A 24,140-nucleotide genomic window follows, 5' to 3' on the forward strand; every position below is an offset into this window, starting at 1 on the left:
TATAATATATAATTTAAGAACAATAAGATAAAAAATATCTAAAATTTTATAATAGTATTTAAAATTTTCAATGACGATAATACAAAGAGTTTAAATCTACCAAATGAATTCAATTGTTACACTTTACACATCTTATTTAAATTTAAATTTTAAAATTTAATTTATATCTTTTTTTTCTCCCCATATAAGTTACTTTTTGACAAAAAAAAAAATAGAAAAAAATCTATTAGATCAAAAAAATATTCTATTAAAGAATTATTATAAGGAGATTTATAATTAGAGAAAAAAATAATAAAAGCATTAATAATAATAAAGAAAAAGAAATGAAACTCATATTAAAAAATGTTAGGAAAGAAATAATAAAGTTCATATTAATAATAAAAGCATCAATAATAATAATTTTTTTGTTTTACTCTTTTAACAAGAATAAAAAAAATCAAACAAAAAAGAAGAAGAAACACACAATAGTACAAAATTATTTGGAAGAGGATAAACTTACATTTATTCAACTAAAAAGAGAAAGAAATAAAAAAAAGAAAAAAATGCAGCATTAGAAGAAATATTTTTCTGTATTTACAGCAAATTTGGGTGTAATACAAAGATATTTGGGTGTAATACGAGGATATCTGAGTGTATTGTTTAAGAATTTTAGGTGTATATGTGCTGATAATAAGTTCTACATAATTCAATACTCTTCCTCTTCCTCCTTCTCATCTTCTGCTGCTTCTTCTTTTTTTCATCATCATCACCATCTTCTTCTTTTTTTCTTATTCATCTTTTAGTTTTTGTTTTACTTTCTCAAGTTTATTTTTGTTTTACTCGCTTAACACGAATAAAAACAAAAAAATCAAATAAAGAAGAAGAAAAAACACATAATGCTACAAAATTACTTGAAAGATGATGAACTTACTGAAGGATTACCATGTGTTCATAACACGCAACGGAAGAAAAGAAAGTAATCCTAAAGATCTATTTTTGTGTTTAAACTTTATTCCAATAATATATAGATAGTAAATCAGATCTAAATACCTTTAGATGCTTCAGGAAAAACTTTATTCTCTATGCGTATCCACACCGAGACCAACCTTTGCTGTCAACTCCTTGACCAATAGACATCTGATCTAAATTGAGAAACCTCTTGCAACTCTTTGCACGCCATAAAATTCTTCTCCAAGAATCAGGCTCACATACGTTTATGTGTGTAGAGGTAAAGGAATAAAACCCTTGTGTTTTATTCTCATCTCCGTCACATTCCTCTACTCTTGGCATATATATATATATATATATATATATATATATATATATATATATATATATATATATATATATTATGAGATTTGTTACTGATTTTAAATTTGAATCTCAATTCAAATTTGAATCATATCTTACTATTTTAAACTTGAATCTTTCAAATTTATGAATCATATCATAACTCAATTTGAAACAGAATCAATTAGGATCTCATCCAAATTTAGAATTCAAGTTTAGAAATAGAATAACTAATTATTCTCAAATCTCATTTACTATTCTCAATCATCATACTATTATTATATTCTTGGTGCTAGCAAAGAATATAATAATATTCTATTTGAATCAATAAAATTATTTATTTGATCAAATCAAAATAATAATTAAATAATTCTACAGCAAAGATTAGAACACTCGTTAGTGTGTGACCCCATAAGTTTAATACTAAGTGGGTAGTAAATTTGTCATACTAAATTTATTAATCAAGGTTGGCGTCTAGCAACACTCCTCAACAACTCGATAGTATGAAGTAATATATTTTTACTAAGAACCTCAGAAGAACAAAGTATAATTCCTTCCATCTTTCCAGCTCTTGGTTAACCCTTAGAGTATGGTTTAATTGTCAAACTCTAACTTGTTACCATTATTATAATGAATTGTGAATGACCTAAGAAACTCATTTCTTCATTTATTCAATCCCCTTAGCCAAGGTTTTATTCATCTCAGTCATTATAATCATAGAGCTCAAACTCTTTACCGAGAGTTGACGGATTCCTTATTGAATAATCATTAATTCTACAAGTATTTAAATCATACCCAATATCCATTCAACTAGCACCCTAGGGTATTAGGTGTCTGGAATCAAAGTATAATAAATACATTGTTAATTACTATGATAGTCGCAGGTCAAAGGAAACTCTATTACTATATTCATCTTGAAAATATCCTATTGACAAATATACGGTAATTATAACCATTAGGAATTCTCAAAGTGAGTAAGTTTAATGGTCATATCTCTATATGCACCATCTATATATATAATTTAATAAATGATATCTATTAATCTTCATCCAATCCAATGAAGACCATTATATATATATATTGATCTTTCCGGATTATTAATGTCCTTTTTAATAAGCCTATGACCAAGAACAATTTAAATTAAATTATAAAAGATTTATCTCTCAATATTATGATCACTATAACAATGATAAATCTCTAAATTTAATCAAGGACTTTATTATATTAACATTTTAATATAATAACAATAACAAATTATTTGACACATGATTGATTGGATTGTGGTCATACTCCTTATTCCCAACACTTACATTCATTCAACTAAAAGAAAAAAAGAAATAAGAAAAAAAGGGAAAAAATGCAGCACTAGAAGAAATATTTTTCTATATTTGCAGCAAATTTGGGTGTAACACGAAGATATTTAAGTGTATATTATTTAAGAATTTTTGGTGCATGTGTGCTAATAAGTTTTGCATAATTCAAAACTCTTCTTCTCTCTCTTCCTCATCTTCTGCTGCTTCTTCTTCTTTTTTTTCATCATCATCATCTTCTTTTTCTTTCTTATTCCTCTTTTTTTATCTTCTCAAGTTTCTTCTTGTTTTACTCTTTTAACAAGAATAAAAAAAATCAAACAAAAAAGAAGAAGAAACACACAATGGTACAAAATTACTTGGAAGAGGATGAACTTACATTCATTCAATTAAAAAAAGAAAAAAAGAAGAAGAAAATGAAACATTAGAGGAAACATTTTTCTGTATTTGCAGCAAATTTAAGTGTAATACAAAGATATTTGGGTGTAACACGAGGATATCTGAATCTATTGTTTAAGAATTTTCGGTGTATGTATGCTGATAAGTTCTGCATAATTCAAATTTTTTCCTCTTTCTCCTCCTCATCTTCTGTTGCTTCTTCTTCTTTTTTCATCATCATCACCATCTTTTTCTTCTTTTTTTCTTATTCATCTTTTTCTTTTTGTTTTATCTTCTCAAATTTCTTCTTGTTTTACTCTCTTAATGAGAATACAAACAAAATAGTCAAACAAAAAAGAAGAAAAAACACACAATGGTACAAAATTACTTGGAAGATAATGAACTTACATTTATTCAACTAAAAGAAAAAGAAAGAAATAAGGAAAAGAAGAAGAAGAAAAAAAATACAGCATTAGAAGAAATATTTTTCTGTATTTGTAACGAATTTGGATGTAATACGAAGATATTTAGGTGTAACACGAAAATATTTGAGTGTATTGTTTAAGAATTTTCGGTGTATGTGTGCTGATAAATTATGCATAATTCAAAATACTTCCTCTTCCTCCTCTTCATCTTCTGTTGCTTCTTCTTCTTCTTCTTCTTATTTCATATTCTTATAATTTTTCTTGGGAAAAAAATTAAATAAAGAAAAAAAATACATAATGTTACAAAATCAATAGAAAGAGGAGGAGGAAAAAAATGCAACAACAACAACAGTAATAAAAAAACGACGATGAAGATGAAATATGCGAAGTAAAAGGAGGAGAAACACAAAGAAGAACGAGAAGAAAGAAGAGGAGGAGGAAGAGGAACGCGAAATACAAAGAAGAACAACGTGATTTTCATGCATGCATTATATAAGTGGATTTTGTTGGGTTAAGATTAACTTGTATGACTTATATGGTAAAAAAATTTGTATGCGTAGCAATACTCTAAATTTAAAAAAGGATGTGCATGTATAAAAAAAAAAGGATATGTATAAAAATAGAAGCTAAATAATTTATTAGTTACCCTAAATATATACTCAAATGGGTTTATAATATCTAAATATATTTAGACTTCATTTACATTTCCAATTTAATTGTGTGCAATTTTCATATAGAAATAAGTATATTATTAATTATACTTATAAAAATTTCTTTGCGTACATAATTTTTCACTATTGTTACCAATTTTTTAATTTTGCTCGCTCCGTCTATTATAGCTAAAATAAAATTTTTTAATTGGTATATTATTTACGCTAAAACAAAATTGTACAAATGAGAAAGTTAATATAGCACAAGAAATGAAACAATTCCGCAGAAGAAAAAATAAAATAACAGTTCATAGAAAAAATAAAATAACAATTCTGCATAAGAAAGTTAATATAGCAATATTGGTTAGATGCATTCTCCTCCCCTACCTCTCACTCATTTGTTATACACACGCTACATATAACGTGCTACAATCTAAAATTTTGTTTATTGTAAATTTTTTGCTGTAACGTAAACTTTTTTTTCTGTTCGCCACTTCTTCTTCTTCCTATTCTTCTTTGTTTTCTTTTTCGACCTGCACTTCTGAATCTAAACAATGAATGACTCAAACTTCAAATCAGTTGAATGAGAGCGATTTGAATTACTCTTTTGAAACTAATCAAACTGATGAAGTTTAGATTATTCAATTTTAAATCGAATTGAATGGAATGCAATTGTTAATTTGAATTGAATGGATGGAGGTGTACTGAGTTGAATTAAATTGAATTAATAATCTATAAATTGTAGGCAGAGCTGTTTGAATTTGATTTTTTATAATGAATTATGTTTCGTTCACTTAGTACTGTACAATTGTTTTACCATGAGTACGCGTTCGGTTTATTATGCAAAAAGCTGTTTGAATTTGATTTTATATAATGGATTATGTTTCGTTCACTCAGTACTATACAATTGTTTCACCATGAGTACGTGTTCGGTTTATTATACAGAAAGCTGTTTGAATTTGATTTTATATAATGGATTATGTTTCGTTCATTCAGTACTATACAATTGTTTCACCATAATGAGTATATGTTCGGTTCATTATGCAAAAAGATGTTCGAATTTGAAGTTATATAATGGATAATGTTCCATTCATTTAGTACTATACAATTGTTCAACCATAATAACATGTTCGGTTCATTTCTGTTCTGCACAATTCAAAACTCTTTCTCTTCATTTTCTACTGTTTCTTCATCAGAGAGAAGGAGGAAAAGACAAAAAATACAGCACAACAACAACAAAAGAATGACGACAAGGAGAAAACACATGAAGAAAAAGGAACACGAAAAAGATGGAGGAGAATAAGGAGGAGGAGGAACGCGAAGAAAACGGCGAAGAAGGAGAAACTCCGTGCGTAAACTAGCGTGAGAAGATACACGGAGGAGAAGAGAAGAAGAAGAGAAGAGAAGAAGCATTGGACAAGAGCGATTTCGTGTGAGTTGGGTGCGCGTATATTTCACATTTTATTTAATGGTATTGAACTTTTTTGGTGTTGAACCAACTTAGATAAATTTAAATACAAAATTACATAGATGTGTAGCATGACTGCATCTAAAACCCAAAGTGAATCAATCAATCTATTTTCGTAAAAACAAAAGCCAACAATCAATAGAAGTCCACCATAAAAAATTCTTACATGAGCCACTTGTCACAGCCTACTGTCATCCTCCTCCGGCGATGGTATTTTGAGGTTGTTCAGTTATTTATAGCGGAGGATCTCAACCTCACAGCTTCACGGCGCTTCCCCTATCATGCATAGCGCCTCTTGCGTCGTGTCATATTTTTGCTGCTCCATAAAGCTGTGTCATTTCATGCTTCTCATGGAGTAGAGTCGTAGAGACCTGGAATTTAATATAAAAAATTCAGCCAAAGCAAATAACTTGGTGACACCTCCTGCTTCATGGGGGGATCCATGCTCACCAATATACATGAGTAATAGATAATATATATATATATATATATATATATATATATATATATATATATATATATATATATAAAGAAACTATTTGCATTGGTGGGTACTTTCTGTTAATGTTCTAAAAATCGGACTGAACTGATCGGTTCAACTAGATTAACTGGAACCAGTCATCTGACTAGTCCAGGTAACTCTTAAAACCGTTCTGTAAAAATTCAATAAAACAATCGGTCAAATCAGTAGTTAACTGGTGAATTGGACGAACCGGACGGGTTTTTCAGAAGTCCGGTTTTGCCATCTTTATAGAAAACGACGTCGTTTTTTGACGTTTGAAAAAAAAAAAGTTTGAAAGGCCCATAACCCACCCAATCCCTTCGAGCCTAACGCCTTTCTCTCCCCTTCCAACCCTAATTTCTTCAATGAGCTGAAGGCTGAAGCCAGCAGGAACGCCTCCACTCCACCATCCTTACCACTATCGGCACCGGCAGTGGCCACCAGTCGTTGCCACCATCACCACTCGAAACTTCTATCGCCATCGTCGTCGTCGGGTGGTCCGTTTGAAGCTTCTGTCACCCTCGTCGTCGGAAGGTCGGGGCATAGCTTCTGTCGTCGGCCGCCTCTGTCCTGCCAAGCATCTCTATGCCACTTTAGGCTGTCTCTGCTTTCTCTGCCTCAGTGAGCTTCTTAGTGTTTTAATTAATTTTTTTGATAAACTCATAATGATATGAATTGCTGGCTTGCTGGAGTTGCTGCAGAGTTTTTCAGTTTTTCAATTAATATTTTTTATTCTAATAATTATATGAATCACTGGTTTGCTGGAGTTGCTGCAAAGTTCCTTATTTTTTCAATTAATTTTTTATTCTGTTAATTATGCTACAGAATTGCTGTAACACTGAATGCTGAATAGAATTTCAAAACCATTTTTCAGAACATTACTTCTGTCTCCATGATGTGCCGAATATTTGGCACATACCCTTGCTATTGAAAGTAATTCTAACATTATTTTCTGTTTCGTTCTTTGGTTTATGAAGGAACTTGAATTTTTCTTTTGAATTTATTTTCTGTTAATGGCTGAAAACTAGTGATCTCATTGTGGAATTCTATATTCTGTAATGTATTCTTCTAATAATTCTCCTAATTTTGATATAATTTTATATCCTGAATTTTGAATGTTGAATTGAATTTTGGTATAATTTTATAATGCTGAACAGAATTGATATAATTTTGGATTTTGAATTGCTGTAATTGCTGTAATGGCTGAGATTTTATTTTACTGTAATTGCTGTAGTAGCTGAAACATGAAGTTAGGTTTTAAGGGGGTAGGGGATAGTTTGTTTTGCACACCTTAAAAAATTGTTGCTGCTGAGATTGGTTGATAGCTATTTCTAATTAGTAATTTGACATTAATTGAGTAAGTTTTGTCTAATTAAATAATTATTGATATTATTATTGATTGTTGGTGATTGTTGATTGAATATGGATATAGTATTTATGCCATGATTTCTTTTATTTATAAATTGTGATTTTTGAATTTGAATGTAAAATTTTAATGATGAGATGAGATATAGTTTAGTTAGTGGATAGGTTATGAAATTTTAAATTTTATTATTATATGAATGATTGAATTTAAATTTTAAAAGATTTATATTATATTTTTAATAATTTTATTTTATATTTAACAAAATCGGTTCGATCAAGATTTAACCACAGTTAAACTATTAAACTATTGAATCAGTAATTTAATCGGTTTAATAACTGATTTAGTTTTTACAACCTTACTTTCTGTCCGCTTTTCATTTCAGATCAGCAATATTATTTTTACTTTTTTAATTATATTTTAGAATAATAAATATGTTAAGAATATTAAGATAGTGATTGCTTGTTATTGGTATGAATATGCGCGGATCCTACAAATTTACCCGTCTCCAGTATTTCTTCGATCAGAAGCAAGCCATGAGGCAAGTAGTTTAATTTACAGTTGAGTGATTAATAAAAATTAAACTACACTCCCCAGACCCTAATAATAACAATGAAAGTTAATATAACTTTTAATAAATCATTAGTAACATTATATATATATATATATATATATAAGAACCGTTTTGCGGTGGACAATTTCTGAATTTTCTTTTTTGTGTTTTTGAAAGTAAATGAATATTTTTATTATTTATTTTGTCAGTTTGACGTTAGTTTTATTTAAGGTTTAAGATTTTATTTTATTAATATTTTTAAAATTTAAATTAAAAATAATATTAGATCCATAATATTTAATTATTTATATAAAAAATGAAAATATTATTTACACACTAAAAATATTTTGACAGTAAAGATAAAATATATATAAAATAATAATAATTTTTATAATAAAAATATTATGTGTATATAAAAATTATTTATCAAATTATCTATTAACCATTATATATTTATATATATATATATATATAGTTTACTTTATTTTTAATATGTGTTTTGTATTTTAATATATATTCTACACGGGTGGTTATTGATACGAATTTGTATCAAGAAATAGAGAATTAGATAAAAAATTAGAGAGAGTAGAAGAGAAATTCTTAAGATTAAGACCAAAGAAGGAAAATAAAGTTTCTCATTACATCATGTCTATCTCACATTATTACACTATATTTCTATTTATAGTATAATTCTCTAATTGGGCTAGTCCAATACTAATCCTATCAATTATTTTTTATGTATATATAACATGATTCTCGTTATAATTATATTTTGTTACTATAAAATATAATCAATCTTTAAAATATCTAATTTATAAATTAAAATATTAAAATAATAATTTAAATAATAACATATAATTTAAAATTCTATTTTTCAGATTTTATATTTTAAAAAAATTAAATAATTTTTTTAATAATATAATCGAAATATCCTTTTATATATTTAAAAATTTACTTTTTCATACAATTAAAAGCCAACTACTCTTATTGATATTCATAGTTAAAAAAATTATTTCAATTAATGTAATTGATATAAGAAAAATTAAAACTAATTTAGAAAAAGATAATTAATATTCTTTTAAATTGATTTTAAAAAAATACTAATTTTATTTAAATTGAAAATCGATTATTTTAATATAAATATAATATAAAATTTTTAAATTGACTATGAAATATTAAAAGTTGAATAAGAAATTATTTGAAGGTCAAATTCTATAATTTAATTAAATCATATATAACATTTCTCCTTATACGAAATGAGAAAGCAAAATAGTAGAAAGAACAAAGAAGTGAAGAACGAAGGTCGAATAAAACTTTGACGCTGATCCCGTTTTTTATTATTCCGGAGTAGTATAATACAATTCCGTCGTTGAGAGACTTTTTTCTTTCTTTACTTTTTCTTTATCAATTTTCTCCAAATCTTATTATCCTACTTCGCCAATTATACTGGGCGTACAAACCGGCCCTCTTAGTCAAACTGTCAGGCTCGTATAATACGTTTCGTTTAGTACCCTAAATATATAATAAATGATAGAGAACTAACATAAGCCTAAGTGGGAAAGTTTATATAACACACAGTTCATAAATTACTAACTCTCTCTTTGTCATAGCACTATTTTCCTTTCCTAGCTGAGAGTTCCCTGATATGGATACTACACAGAGAAATGAAGCTCCAATGAGGTAATTAGTTCGTATTAATTATTAAATGCTCATTGATAACACTAATTAAGAGATGAACTTATGAATTCTTTGCTTCCATTTCAGTGTTTTTTTCATACACTATACTGTCTATACATTGTCTTAGCACCTTTCTTTGTTTCGTTTTCTTAGGGAGGGAAACGAAGACGTGGCTGCTAAGTTCAAAGAATCATTGGAAATCATTGTTATATATCTCAACCTTCAGCTTTCTCTCATTTCCTTCTTCAAAGATGATAAAGCCGGTCAAGATTTCTTCACAAACCACCCCAAAGTTGTGATGGCTATGGTTTTCTTTATTGAGCTCTTGTTCTTTGTGGGGCTTCTGGGAACAATGCTTCGCGGCCGGGTCTCGATGAAGATCCTACGGTGGATCATACTAGTTCTTGGAGGAGTGTCCTCTGTTTTGGTTCAGACTATGATGATATAGTCACCAATTGCTTGCTTATGATTAAGGTTGTTGTTACCATGAGCTCTTTAAACTCTGTCTCTTCAGCTTTTGGACTTAATAAAGAAAATGAGTATACCATAGTCTACTCTACATTTCTACCCAAGGAAGCTTAATTGAGTTAGATCTATTAAATTATAATAGTAACATGCTGTGACATACTGTCTCATTGGTGTAGGAGTGATTCTTGTTGTTGTACTATTTAGGGGGTGTTCAAATATGCTATAACTTTGATTGTACTTGTTTTTGTTTTTGTTTTTAATTGTTGGTTTGTACCAATTTGCTTATCTTGAATGGATCGTATTAAACCATCCGTTAATGTCAAATATTCCAAAAGTGGGTTTTAGCAGCAAATGAGGAAAGAGTTTAGATTTTAGAGTAAACACTCAACTCGGTCCTTGTCCATTTTTACGAAGGATAAAACGATTTCTGTCCAAAAAAAAGAGGGACACTTCGACCCTCAACCTTTTTATTTTGGGACAATATGATCCTCTGTTAAAAAAATTATTTAAATAATAATAAAAATTGATTTTGTAAGAGTTTTATTTGTATTTTGTGGGGGTTTTAAACCTCCATAAATTATTAATAAGTTTGTTTTTGAAAAATTCCTTCACCAATAGTGGTTAAGTGAAGAAAAACTATCAATGAAAATGATGTCACAAAAAAATAGTAATTGTAGTACAAATATTTTTTAAAAGAAAAAAATAACATCGAATAAGAAATGAAAAAAGAATAAGAAATGAAAAAAGAAAATTTTAACGTTGATAATATTGGTATTAGTGATGATGACGGTAGATGAGATAATGATATGATAAATCAATAAAAATAATAGAAATAGGAGCCATAATAATGAGGATGAAGAAAGTAGTGGTAGTAGAGATAGTAATTAACTATATTATTGAAAATAATTTTGTGAAGGTTTAAAACCCCCCACAAAATACAAATAAAACCTCCCACAAAATCAATTTTTATTATTATTTAAATAATTTTTTAGCAGAAGGATCGTATTGTCCTAAAATAAAAAGGTTGAGGGTCGAAGTGTCCTTTTTTTTGGATAGAGATCGCTTTGTCCTTTGTGAAAATGGACAAAAATCGGATTGAGTGTTTACTCTAGATTTTATTATTGCGTTTTTTTATAGGCAGGGCTGCCAGGGCAAAAAATTAAATGATGAAACTTGGGAAGAAAGATCTTGTTTGAAAATTAATTATAATCTTTGTATATCCTATATTTGTTCCCATTGGTCCACAGTAAAATAATAATAATAACAGTCATATAATATTTTTACATAAGAAAAAAATAATGAAATTTGATAATACAAAACAAGCAACCCAAATTTTTTAAGAAGACTACAGCAAATATTGAAAACTGAAAGATACAATGTCTTGTCTTTTGTTCAACAATTTCAGAGTAACTAATTTGTGCCTATACTATTGCTGGTTGCCATCCCCAACTATGAAACTATTAGACCAAACGATCACCTTTTACTCTCTTCCCCTTGTTCATTACTCTTCAGAATATTCATTCTCATCCAATTTTACTGCTTACTATTAAAATTCTAATTTATTATGTTCTTCTTCTCAATCAGAATTCTTCCTTCAATTTTATCCCTTGAATTCCTTTTTACTAGCAGAGCAGCCCGTGCATTCGCACGGCAACATGTGTTATTTTTAGATCTCAAAAGAACAGGATTAATTTTAAAACCTTAGTTGCATTAAATAATGTCAAGTAAAAATTATATATATAACTTGAAATACTATGTGTAAATTATAAAAAAGGATAAAAAATATAAACATAATATAGAAAACATCAATATAGTAATAGAAAAAGCTCAAGCATATATCATTCATTATCTAGCAACGAAGTTTATACTCAATGTGTATAATTTAAATTTAATACACTAATCAAAGATGACTATCAGTTTTTTATTTTAACAAAAAAAATTTAACAGACATTTTATTAGAAATAAATATCAACATTTTTTAAAAATAATGGTATTTTTTTACACAGCTTAATTTTTTACAATTTTTATTTATTCTTATTTATTTTAATTTTTCTCTACTCTACTTTACATGTTATATCCTCAATGAAACGAAACAATTTTTTTATAAATAACAAACGTAATACAAAACCTCAAAATACAAAACTCTTTAAAAATCATAACAAAAAAAAATCGATTTTCTGACATTATGTAACCCCTAAAACTAAACATTATCCTAACACATGGTAACTTTTAGTCTGAATCTATTGATAAAACTATAAATACCTATAGAACATGGACACCATTTTCATCATCAATCTAAAAAAAAAAACTCAATTCTTGCGCTCTACAACAGAGTTCTGCTTAGATCTTTCAACACAGGAGCATTGGTGGAGTATTCCTTTGGATTGCAGAAAATCAGTGAGAGCTAACTCCTTAGCATTGTCTGAACGAATCTGTTTCACCTGTGCTTTGAATTATGTCTCAACCAGAGAAATGAAATTGATCAAAGAATTTGTTGCATCAGATTTATGCTTCAGTAAGTAAGTCCAAGTGAACCGTGAATAATCATCAACAATTGTAAGAAAATATCTCATTTTATTATATGTAGGAGTCTGATATAGCCCCCAAATGTCACAATGGATCAAATCAAATGGAGATTGACACAAGTTGTTGTTTATATGAAAAGACAAACGTTTAAACTTTGCTAAGGGACATACTTCACATCTTGAGTGATCAAATTTCAAGGGATTATTTGAAAGAAACTGAGTCAATTTTACAAACACATTTTCTGACACATGACTTAATCTTACATGCAAGGTATAACTATCTACATGACAAACTAAAGAATTGGAGAGTTTGACAGAATCAAAGAGTTGATGGTGAGGAGATTCCAACAAGAACAGACCTCCACACTTATCACGTTTGCCAATCACCCTCTTGAAAATTTGGTCCTGCATTGTGAAAGAAAGGTCAGAAAAGTTGACAGTATATTTAGAAAATTTTATTAAACTACTGACTGATGTGAGATTGACTCGAAAAGAAGGAATGTAAATGACATTATGCAAAACTAAAGACTTATTTATGTGAATGATACCCATGGCAACAACACATATTCTAGTATGGTTAGGTAATGAGACATAATGGTTTGATAATGGTTTGTGAGAGAATCTTGTTTCTAGGTCTTGCCATAACAAAGCTGCAGAATCAGCATAGATCACGCTAGCAGTAATATCCTTTGAAATAGAGTTTAGAAGCCAAGTTGTAACCATATCATTCGTGCATTGCCATAATTCAGCAAGCACAAGATCGATTGTTGAATCTGGTTTAGTGATGGATCAATCTATGAATCCCAATTTTCTCTTTCCACTTAATGCTAGGTGAATTGACCGACTCCAAGATGCATAGTTATCTTCTTGTAATGGTTGAGAGGTCAGCACCAGACCGGAATGATCACCAGGTTGTAGTGCGTAGGGATTTTGAACAGAGAATCTCACCGATTGAGAAACTTCCATCGATTGAGAAACTTTCATGGATCTTAAACAGAAAATTGGGAAGCGAACGGGGAATTGGGAACAAAAGGGGAAAAAATTTTGGGAAATTAGAAACAAAAGGAGAAAGAGGTTTTCTCAAGAAAATTTGGAAAAAGAAAGGTGGCGTTGCAGAAGAGAAGGGATCATAGAACGTGGCGTTGCGGAAGAAAAGTTAGTGAGAGATCATTCCATCTGATACCATATTAAACTTGATTTGGGAAAAAATGAATGACCTTGTTTTCATTAAATTTGATGTTGGTATATATATGTACAACAATATAAGTAATAGCTTAACTAATTTATTAACTGTACAGCTAGCATGACTTGGTAAATATAATTCTAATACTAACTATTAATTCTAATACTAATACCTATCCTATTTGCTACAGCAATATAATGGTTAGTAGATTGTAAGAGAAGGATAAAGTCAACTTCTAATTATTATTCTGTTATCGTTATCTGTTGATTCTTGTTTGCAATGTAGATAGGGCTTTGAAAGTTGAATTGACCTAAAGAAAAGGGTTGTGATCGAATTGTGTCTAGCTTTTTGGAAAGTTCCACTAGAAGTATATGGGTGAAAAGCTTTACTCAATTGTTGCTTAAACCTAATAATAATATGAACTAACAGGAGTGGAATGTTTTCTGCACCCTGTTATGTTTAACCTGTTTTAATTATGTCTTTGAACAATGGTCAATTATCACTTGTGCTTAATTTGTTTCAGTTATGTTTTGATATGGATTAATGTATGGATTATGTGTTTGTGTTTTATTATTATTGTGTTTGAGATTTATTAAATTATTATGGTTGATATTGTGATTAAACATACCATTTTGAATGATTAAAAAAGAAAAAGAAAAAAAAGCGGGTCGATCCGCCAATCCGTCAATCTGCTCTTTAACAGAGCGGAATAAAGAGTTGAACCCATATCAATTTAGTAGGGCGGGCACCCGTCCCGAATTTAGACGAGTTTTGGCGGGACGGGGTGGATCGACCCGCTTTGCCGCCCATAAAGAAACATATGGTTCATACTCACTAATCTTATAAATTGCCTAATAAATAACGTTATGCTGAATCACCAAAAGATTAGGTCAAACAAATAACCACATCATCTCATGTTCAAACCTAATTCATTCTATAAGAGTGGCGATTTTTAAAATAGAAGTAAGTTATTCACTTTAGACACGAATCCACATTCAAAATATGGGTACTTGCCTCCACTAAAATTTCAAAAAGTTCTTAAAAACTTATGCCCATATATAAATATGTCCCTACTCCAATTATTAAATAATCACACTACAAATAAAATAAGTTTAATTATCCAAAATTTAAAATTCACTTTTTTATCTCTCCAATATTTTGACTCTTTATTAAAATTTAGTCTTTCGTGACTCTTAACCGTCACTCCCTATCTTATTCTATTAAACCCTCTTCTTAGTTTTTCTTCAACTTATTATCAATGTTGAAGTGAAGAGAAAATAAAATAGTAAGTCACTAAATCTCTTGTTATTCATTGGTCTTATATTTTCAATTCTCTTTTTCTATTCTTTGTCTAATAGTCATCTTTCTTTCATTAAAAGGTAAATTATAATTTTCTATTATTTTTTTATATAACTCTCCATGACTCCATATATTCTCCAATTTTATTATTACTCTTTTTGATATTTTCATTGCAAATTTTAATTCAATCAATTATAGTTTAAGTATTAATATATTTTATTATTCTCTTCATAACTTTATATATTTTATTTTATTCTCAGGTCATTAATCCTTATTATTTGGTTTTTATCTTTCGTTCTATTATATGTAATTATGTTGCATATAAAATTTTAGATTAAATTAATCAATGCACTAATTTAGAATATATTTTTATTTTTAGAAATAATAATAAAAAATATTTTAAAAAAAAAACTACCACTAGAATCTGAAGTCACTACATTAGTCTCTTTTAATAAAAAGAATATCTTAGAATTCAATGTGAAAAGTTTGATAGCTGATCTTGGACAACAATCCAAAATTTTAAATTATAATCCAAATGACACAGATAAAGTTAGATGAGCTTATTTGCAAAAAGGTCATTATCAACTAAGAGAACATGATTTTCTACAAATATATTTTGGGATACTTCTTTCCATAGATTTAATGCTGATTGGTTTGATGAATTTGGCACTTGGTAGTCAACTTGAGAATTTTATATTGGATATGGGTTCTCAAATATAAATAGAATTAGTGGACTATCTCAAAAGTTAGTTGAGACAAAAATATATTGTTTATTTATTAGTATTTCTCCTGTTGAAATTAATTTTGATTCTACCTGTGACAATGATATCAGATGAAAGAACATTTTTTGCTATGAATATCATAAAGAACCGACTTTGCAATCGAATAGAAGACGAGTGATTGAATGCTTGTTTGGTTACATATATGGAAAGAGAGACCTTCGCTCAAGTTGATAATAAAATAATTATTCAATATTTTTAAAATATGAAAACAAAAAAAGAAGTGCCTTCAAGGTTTGAAGAAAGAAAATTAATGGCTAATGTAATTCTTTTTGTATTCGAATATCTAATAAGCACTTATATTTTTTTTTATTAATATATTTTTTGATAGTAATATATATTATTTTTGTCCCTAATATAAATATTTTAGGTTTGACACTAATTCGCTCTAAATAGACACTACATACTTAAGTATCAGAATACGTTTGTAGGTACTCTTGGAGCTTATATATACTTCATCCTTCTAAGAGGAAGACGAACTTGGATATAGGACGAGTTATATATTGGAGTGGTAATATTCACTTCTTAAAAAAGAATGAACCCAAGTCTAAAATTAAAATTAAATAAAAAGAAACTATAATTTAACTATACTTAAATGACGTATTGTTAGTTTGAGCAATTCGATTAAAATTGTGCTAACATATGAATTCTACCATTCATCCTGCAACTCTGTTTAAATGTACCAACAAATTGGAATTTTGTTGTGGAAGTTGCAAAGCGACAAAGTTGTGCTTTAGAAATAAGCTTGAAAAAAAATACAAACGATTGTTAAACTAAGATAAATCAAATTGAATACAAGAGGGGAAAAAGAAAACCTAATTAAATCTCAGCTGGGTTTCACCCCACTGACATATTACATTATGCATTATCATTTACTAAAATCTTTAAGTTAGATTTTATGGTTCTATTCAATTAGATCCATGAATCCAATCCAATTATTAGAAGATTGATTGAAACATAATATTTCAAATCTCCTTTAGGAAAACTAGAATTAATTCTTTTTGCCTTTCAGGTTAATTTAGATTAGCAGAGTAGTGAACATCCACATACATATACATTGTCATTATGAAACGTCAAAATCCTCTTGATTAGGCTTTGGTGAAGTTAACATGGCCGTATAGAGCCGAAGCCTATCCTCTTCCATGGAAGAGCACCTTGAGACAGGCCTTCTAGGCCTAATAAAGGACAAAGAAGTCAAAGTCAACCGGTGCCGGTACCTTTTCCAAGCCAATTGAATAGCCACGGCAGCCCAAGTTCTCCACCCTGGCGAGTAATACCTCGCGCTCCTTTTCACTTTTTCCTTCACAAAAGTATACCTAAAATGTTGTGTCACATACTTTACATCCTCGGCTTCAAGGCCGAATGCCTCCGTGGTTTCGAGCGTGACCAATGTGGATGAGGACGGCGGCAGGCGCTCAATGAACGGCCTTCTTAGACACCAAGAGAGGAGTTCGTCGCCGCTGAAGTTGCCGGGCCCTAGCATGCAACAACTCTTCACCCCATCTCTTAGGACTTGGCTACTTTGAAGGTGGCCCCTTACGACAAATAGCATTCTTTGAACTGGATCTCCCTCTCTAGTGATCTACACATTATTTTATTGGTAAGTTCCGTGAACATAGGGGATTTTTGGTTTCGGTTAGAGCAAATGCAATGTAAAGAAAAACATGGAGCTTACCGTTTCTCCCTTTGTGAATACAAGGGACTTCACACGGTCACAAATGTTCTCTAAGACCAGATCATCCATATGCTGAAATAGTGGTACCTGAAAAAATTCAAATATTTTTAGCATTTAAGGCCTGTTCACCCCTTTAGAGTTTGGGCTAGTTCACTTCATAAGTAGCATTGCTTTGAAGCCTTTTGCGTATGTTGTTATTGGACATATATTGACAGAACAAGCCTTTAAGCCTCATCTCCAAAATAATGAAATACTTTACATATGATGAAATTTCCTTAACACTATCAAACAAGAATGGCATTTCACATGTCTTAATTGGAAAAAATAATTAGATGTTGACTAATGAAGGAAAAGTGATTTAAACTCTAAATGAAAAGAATATTAAATTAGAATTGACTAATTTTGGACCTAACCTGTCTAACCAAATCTAAACAGAGATGGTACTTAATGTCCCTCCTCAGCCCCTCAGGGAGGTTTTTGATCATCTGGCATTCGTCAACGCCACGTGTAGCAGCCCATCGCTGCCTCTCGTAGTTGCGCACACGTTGCCTAAAGCCTTGTGGCAGCCGCCTCTTGCTCATCCACCACTCAATATTTCTCATCTTCAATTGCATTGCTTGCTTCTTTGACGTTGTCGCATGCAAAAACACCTACCATTTAAAAGTAAAAGAAAAAAAAACTGATGTTAGTTGATCAACTTCTAAAACGTGTCTAAAATGATGTATAAAAATCATTCTTTTGTAGATGAAAAAAAAAAGGAGAAAAAGTAACACTAGTTTAATATTGGTGACCTAAATAAAATGTTATAGTACATGCATGAATACAAGTAATTATGGGATTAATTAATAATAGTTGAATTTAATAATACTAGCTAATCATATGCATGTAACGAATTGAAGCAATTGAATTAGTTAAGTGGGTGTAATAATTTGTTACGCAAAGTAAAGTATATACCTTAATGTTTCCAATCAACATAGTGACGAGAAGAAGGCCACTAGTTAATACAATAATGTTGAAAACAACTTCAAGCCATTCTGTTGTGCTCTCTAGGCTCCCAAATGTGCTGATCACATCAACATAGATAGATAAGTAACATTGAACTATCAATCATAACATACATAATAGGGTAGGAAGGTACCTGAGAGTCATGAGACCCCAGAAGATGGGGAAGAGGATCTTTTCCAAGCGGCTATCATTGGTGACAAGCTGAACGGTCCATTGATAAGCACCATAGTCATAGTTGTCAGGGCCATCAAGGCATGTTGACCTTGCTTCCCTATTTGCTGCCCAAGCCAACCTTGGCTTCTCCTTCACCATCCCATTGCTTCCATAATATATATGCTGCTTGCAAGATAAGCTTCTCACTCCACAACCAGCTGTCTTTCTACATTGCTCTTTTAGGCACTTTGCTGCCCTCTGCACCCCCAGCAAGTACCAACATGCCCCTGCTGCCTGTATGCACAAAATATATATATTTTTCATTCACAAAAACTTCAGCTGATATGATAGAACACATGAATATTTATATTTTTAATAAGCATTCTTAAGCAAGAGTTTCTTTTTTATTTGTGTGAAACTTTTAACTTGCATAGAGACTTTCTTCTTTCTTTTTGTTTTGCCTTGTCCTAATTTTTTTTATTTCAAAAAATTAAATTTTAAACCTTTCAGTCGTATAAATTTTGATATCATATCATAAAATTATTTCTAATAAAGAAGAGAAGACATGATTATTGATGAAATCGTGAGTTCAAAGAGTGAAGAGATAAAAAACTAGAGTGAATTCGAGCAGAAGATCGAAGATTACCGAAGAAAGAAGTTGTCCAAGCTTTTCTGGTTTTCTTCTTATTCAGTGAAATGAGTTTTGACTTTTGAGACTTACAAGAACAAATCACACCTTCTACAATTCTCTATTCTAACTTATATACTACTCTGCTACACTATCTTTACCTGATTCTACATAAATATCTTCTAACTACATAACTAATTAACTTGCTAACTGTAACTAACTCTCAAGTGAGCTAACCACTTTAGCGCCGACCTAACTATTTTACATAATAATTATATCTCTAACATAATTCATTAGATAGATTTTCCTAAACTGATCATCATCGAAGACTATATATTCTAAAGTAATTACTAATTAATGAATTGGATTTTACATTTAAGATGTCTTCGTTTATTTTAAAAGAAAGAAACAGTTAGCTCTATGAAAAAAAAAAATCAAATCTAAGGTGCTGTTATGTACAAATATATATACGTCGTTAGTCCTGTCTTTTTCCTCCCAATAAAGAATGAATGACCATTTTCAACTTTTTAGTTTTTTTTTTTTATTTTAATTAATCTTGTCAAGTGTGACTTTTTATTTCACTTACAAAAAATGTACAATGAAAAACTAAAAGATCGAGAAAAAAATATTGAAAGCAACATTTCCGCGTTTCGATCATTACATTAATTTAAAAAATGAGTGATATATTTCCTATTTTAACACTTTGCTGTAAGATTTATATAATATTAATATATAGACTATAATACACTCAGTAGTATATAATGTAGTTTACGTATGAAAAAAGAATTAAGATGAGAGTGATATGTATACTTACATGAGAAGCGACAAAATATGCGATCAAGTTGAGGGCAATACCCCACCAAACGGTCCCAAAAACGAAGCCAGTGAGGGTTTGCATGCGACGCAAGAGGCAAACCGAGTGATAAATTTTGGGAAGGTATTGAAATAGGAACATCATTAACAACACTGTCATTGCCACTGTTATTGACCCTTCCTCCAACAAAGAAGGGATTACTTCCCATAGCACCATCTGCAACACACATTCAATGGATCTTTTTTTTTATTTTATTCAGGTCGATCGCACAATTTGAATTTATTATAAGAATTTTTATCACTCAAAAATTTTAACTATGTTAAGTCACTAAAATTAATCGCAGATATAAAATATACATTAAGAATGAATTAAATTATATATATTAATTTTGGTGTATAAATAATATTTTTAAAAAAAATAATATTTGTTTCAAAAGAAATCATTTTAACATAAAGCAATACAAAGATAAAAATACTTAGAATAAAATTCATGTAAAAGAAAAAAATCTCTTAGAAAAAAAGGCGTATTAAAGCTACTAGGTGATTATTATAGCACTTAAAAAATATTGTTTAACTTATTAAAAAAATAAAAATTAATATTTAATTTAAAAATATAAAAATAAATCATTTTTAAATATTTAAAATTTATTATAAAAATAAATTATATACAAATTAATTATTAAATAATAAATGCCATAAAATTAATTTTAAAGATATAATTATTCATATATTTCTACCAATAACTAGCATTTTGGAATAAATGATTTTACAATTTGATTAAACTAAGCCATTGAAAACATAAAAGATCTCAATATGTTTTATTTTCTTGATTAACTTTTTATTATTCGTATTTTCACCTAATTAACATTAAACATTGATATGCAACTTTTTTGCTCAAAACTTAGATAAGCTTCTTTGATAAAATAAACAGTAAAATTGGAATAGTTGCTACAACATATATATTTATCTGTCCTTTTGTATTCGATTCTAATCTTCTATCTTAAGCAAGATTATTAATAATGCCATCCATTTGCCACATACAAATACGGCAAACCTTCTAAAAGTAGTAACTTGCGTAATCTCTTCATATATGGGTACATCTGTTAAGAGCTTGACCTTTCAGAAAATGGGAATGCTAGTAAAGTAGTAATATTCCCAAAGTACACAAAAAATTGCTAAAAAAAAAATCTGCTTATATATATTGATGATAAAATTTTGTGTATCTAGCTATTATCAGTTTATCACCACGAGCCCAATAATAGTTTGAATCATCAATACTTACCACTCAATAATCACTCAACTGCCATGTTCAAGAATACAGCTAAGTTGCCTATATACCCTAAACATCCAAAGGCACATGAACAAATAAACATGTTGAAAATGAATACAATAATTTTAATATAATGAAGGACTTAAAATTAATTATAGATAATAATTTCGAAAAAATAGTAATAGTATCTTTAATTTATCACTCTCATTTAAAAATCTTTAATAAGAATTTTGAGTTATTAAAAAGTATTTATATTGGATATGGAAACAAGATCACATGATGAAGGGCAGTGCAGGTAACGATCACAGTCTGCATGCATAAAAACAAGCAATGCCATGCACTTGGCGTCTCCTCTTTCACTACTTAGTGTACCAAATTTCGAACTACCTATCTATCTACATTATATAAACATGTCTCTTCTTATATTTCAATTTCTTTTGTATGATTGATGGGGAGCTTTTACTTAAAATGGTAGCAACCCACCACAACATGACAAAACTATACACGATAAAATAAAAAATAAAAAAGGAAAAAGCTTTTTGTTGAATCAATATTATTTCTGAATAATATTTATTCTATACAAATTTTCAATGAAGTTAATTAAATAAAATAGCACTAGTAAAATTTGTTTACTCACTCTTTGGTAAACAGATAGTAAAATAATAATTAGAAGTTTATACATATTTAAGAAAATAAAAAATTAATTTGACACTGTTAGATAACCAAATACTTGTAAATAAATAGTAGGTGAATAATTACAGTATATTTATGCTTATGGTAGCTACCGTGGTGATGTAATTGTTATTAAAATTAAAATTATTTTTTATATATTTTAAAAGAAAATATTATTAAATAACAAAATTTATTACTTTAATTTTAGTAATATTTTTTAAAATAATAATAATAATAATAATAATAATTTTTTACACTATCAAGCAACAAAAATTCAAAAATGTAATTTAAAAAATTATGATGGGGAATGAACAAGTATCATATATATATTATATTATTATCATAATATATAATAAATTACGCAGTATAATTTGGGACTTCATTAAACATTGTATTGAATTAACAAGGTAAAACCATTTTACACTATTATTCAGATTTTTATCTCATGAAAATGAGTAAATAATCCTGAAAATTAATGGAGTACAAAAAAAAAATAAAAAAGATTCTGACCTGGGGTAGAGGGAGAATGAGAAAGAGGTTAACGAAGAAAGCCCACTTTGCCTTTCTGAAGCGAAGAGAATTTAAAGGAGAAGAAGAAGAAGAAGAAGTGGTGCCAAGAAGCGAAGCTTTTGCCATCTTTAACTGCAACCAGATGTTCCAGATGTGCAACGTGTCCGTCATGCACCGCAGCACCGTCACCGTTATCGCCAACCACCCATCAACGAACACGCACATGCATGTCTCGCTTATCGACACCGCGTACAACACCAATGGGTCCACGAACAGACCCATCGCCGACACCAGCACCAGCACCCTGTTCCACTCCTCCGCCCATTTCCCCCGCCGTAACCACCACCCTCTCCGCCGCTCATCACCTGTCACCCCCGCCTTCTCGTCCTGCTGGCTTTCTTCGTTGTCGTTGTCGTCATCGTAGCTGTCGTCAGAAGTGTTCACGCCTTCTTCTTGGTCGCCTGAGTCGTCGCTGTCGTCGTCGTCGTAGTGAACGTGCATGTGTGAAGCACGTGAGTTGTGAGTTAGTTCATTGGCCATGGAGAGAGAGAGAGAGAAAAGAGAAGGAGGAAGGGTTGTTGGTATCGTTGTGAGGTGTGTGGATGTGTGAGAAGCACGTATTTTGAAGGAGGGTGGGGATGGAGGGGTGTTTTGGGTATTTCAAGTTTGAAGCAGAACAGAAGAAGACACAAATAATTAGGGAGGTGGGGGAGTAGGAAGGTGTGGGGTGGTACTTGTGTGAGTTTCATACTATTAGTACCTATCATGTCTACTTTGTACTACTGATCTTTGCTTTTTCACATTAGGTAATCCTTATTCCTCTTTTCTTGTGTTAGAGACAAGTCTATATCATTGGACATGCAATTATGGCTTTCTTAAGCAATTCTTTTTTCTTTCACTAATAATCAACTAAGAATCTAGTAAATCAACAAAAATCAGAGAAAATGAAAAATAAAAAAATGTTGATTCATTATGGTTGAACAAGTTAGTTTTTAAATTTTTTTCTTATAACTATATATTGGCTTTAATTTGTTTTCATATGCTTTTGTAAATCAGAAAAAATTATGGCAAATTGGTTGTTAATATATATATATATATATATATATATATATATATATATATATATATATATATATATATATATGAGTGCTAGGGACAGCAATTTTGGTGATAGAGGATGTTCTATAAAGACGTATAAAACGTCTTTTTGTAAAGATATTTATGTGTCGTATTATTATTGAATGTGTTGATAATTTTTAATTTTTTTAACAAATCACAATAAAACTGATTTTTTTATAACAATAACAACAAATTCAATTGTTATCAAATTTGGTCGAACCGTCCAATTTACAAAATTTACTGGACCATGGTTTTTTTTTAAACGAAAGTCAGGATATATTTATTTTTTATCAAAAAATTTAAATATGATTCGATTCAGATTGTGTAAATCAATCGGATCAAACGGGTCTAATAATTATAATACAGACAATTGTGTTTATTATTGTTGCTATAATAAATCGATTTTGTTTTGGTTTATTAAAAGATAAATTATTAACAGGTTTAGT

General features: G+C 29.6%; 1 protein-coding gene across 1 annotated transcript; it reads right to left on the minus strand.

Annotated features, from left to right (window-relative positions):
• Window positions 1-16,658: 16,658 nt before the first annotated feature.
• On the minus strand, window positions 16,659-23,243 carry LOC112705351 (cyclic nucleotide-gated ion channel 4-like). The gene is made up of 7 exons (XM_025756185.3): window positions 22,576-23,243; window positions 20,125-20,340; window positions 18,663-18,976; window positions 18,479-18,587; window positions 17,938-18,174; window positions 17,525-17,611; window positions 16,659-17,431 (listed from the first exon to the last, which is right to left on the minus strand). Exons 1-7 carry the CDS (start codon window positions 23,113-23,115, stop codon window positions 16,913-16,915), a joined length of 2,022 nt encoding a protein of 673 aa, XP_025611970.1. The 5' UTR covers window positions 23,116-23,243; the 3' UTR covers window positions 16,659-16,912.
• Window positions 23,244-24,140: the final 897 nt, after the last annotated feature.

Source organism: Arachis hypogaea, chromosome 8, assembly GCF_003086295.3.
Source record: "Arachis hypogaea cultivar Tifrunner chromosome 8, arahy.Tifrunner.gnm2.J5K5, whole genome shotgun sequence".
Lineage (NCBI taxonomy): Eukaryota > Viridiplantae > Streptophyta > Magnoliopsida > Fabales > Fabaceae > Arachis > Arachis hypogaea.

Excerpts from the sequence above, each read along its gene's own strand:
- LOC112705351 (XM_025756185.3), bottom strand. The coding sequence starts at position 23,115 with ATGGCCAATGAACTAACTCACAACTCACGTGCTTCACACATGCACGTT. Across the intron at positions 18,175-18,478 it reads TGTTGATTGGAAACATTAAG|GTGTTTTTGCATGCGACAAC; the intron begins GTATATACTTTA and ends TTTAAATGGTAG. Across the intron at positions 17,432-17,524 it reads TATTCACAAAGGGAGAAACG|ATCACTAGAGAGGGAGATCC; the intron begins GTAAGCTCCATG and ends AATAATGTGTAG.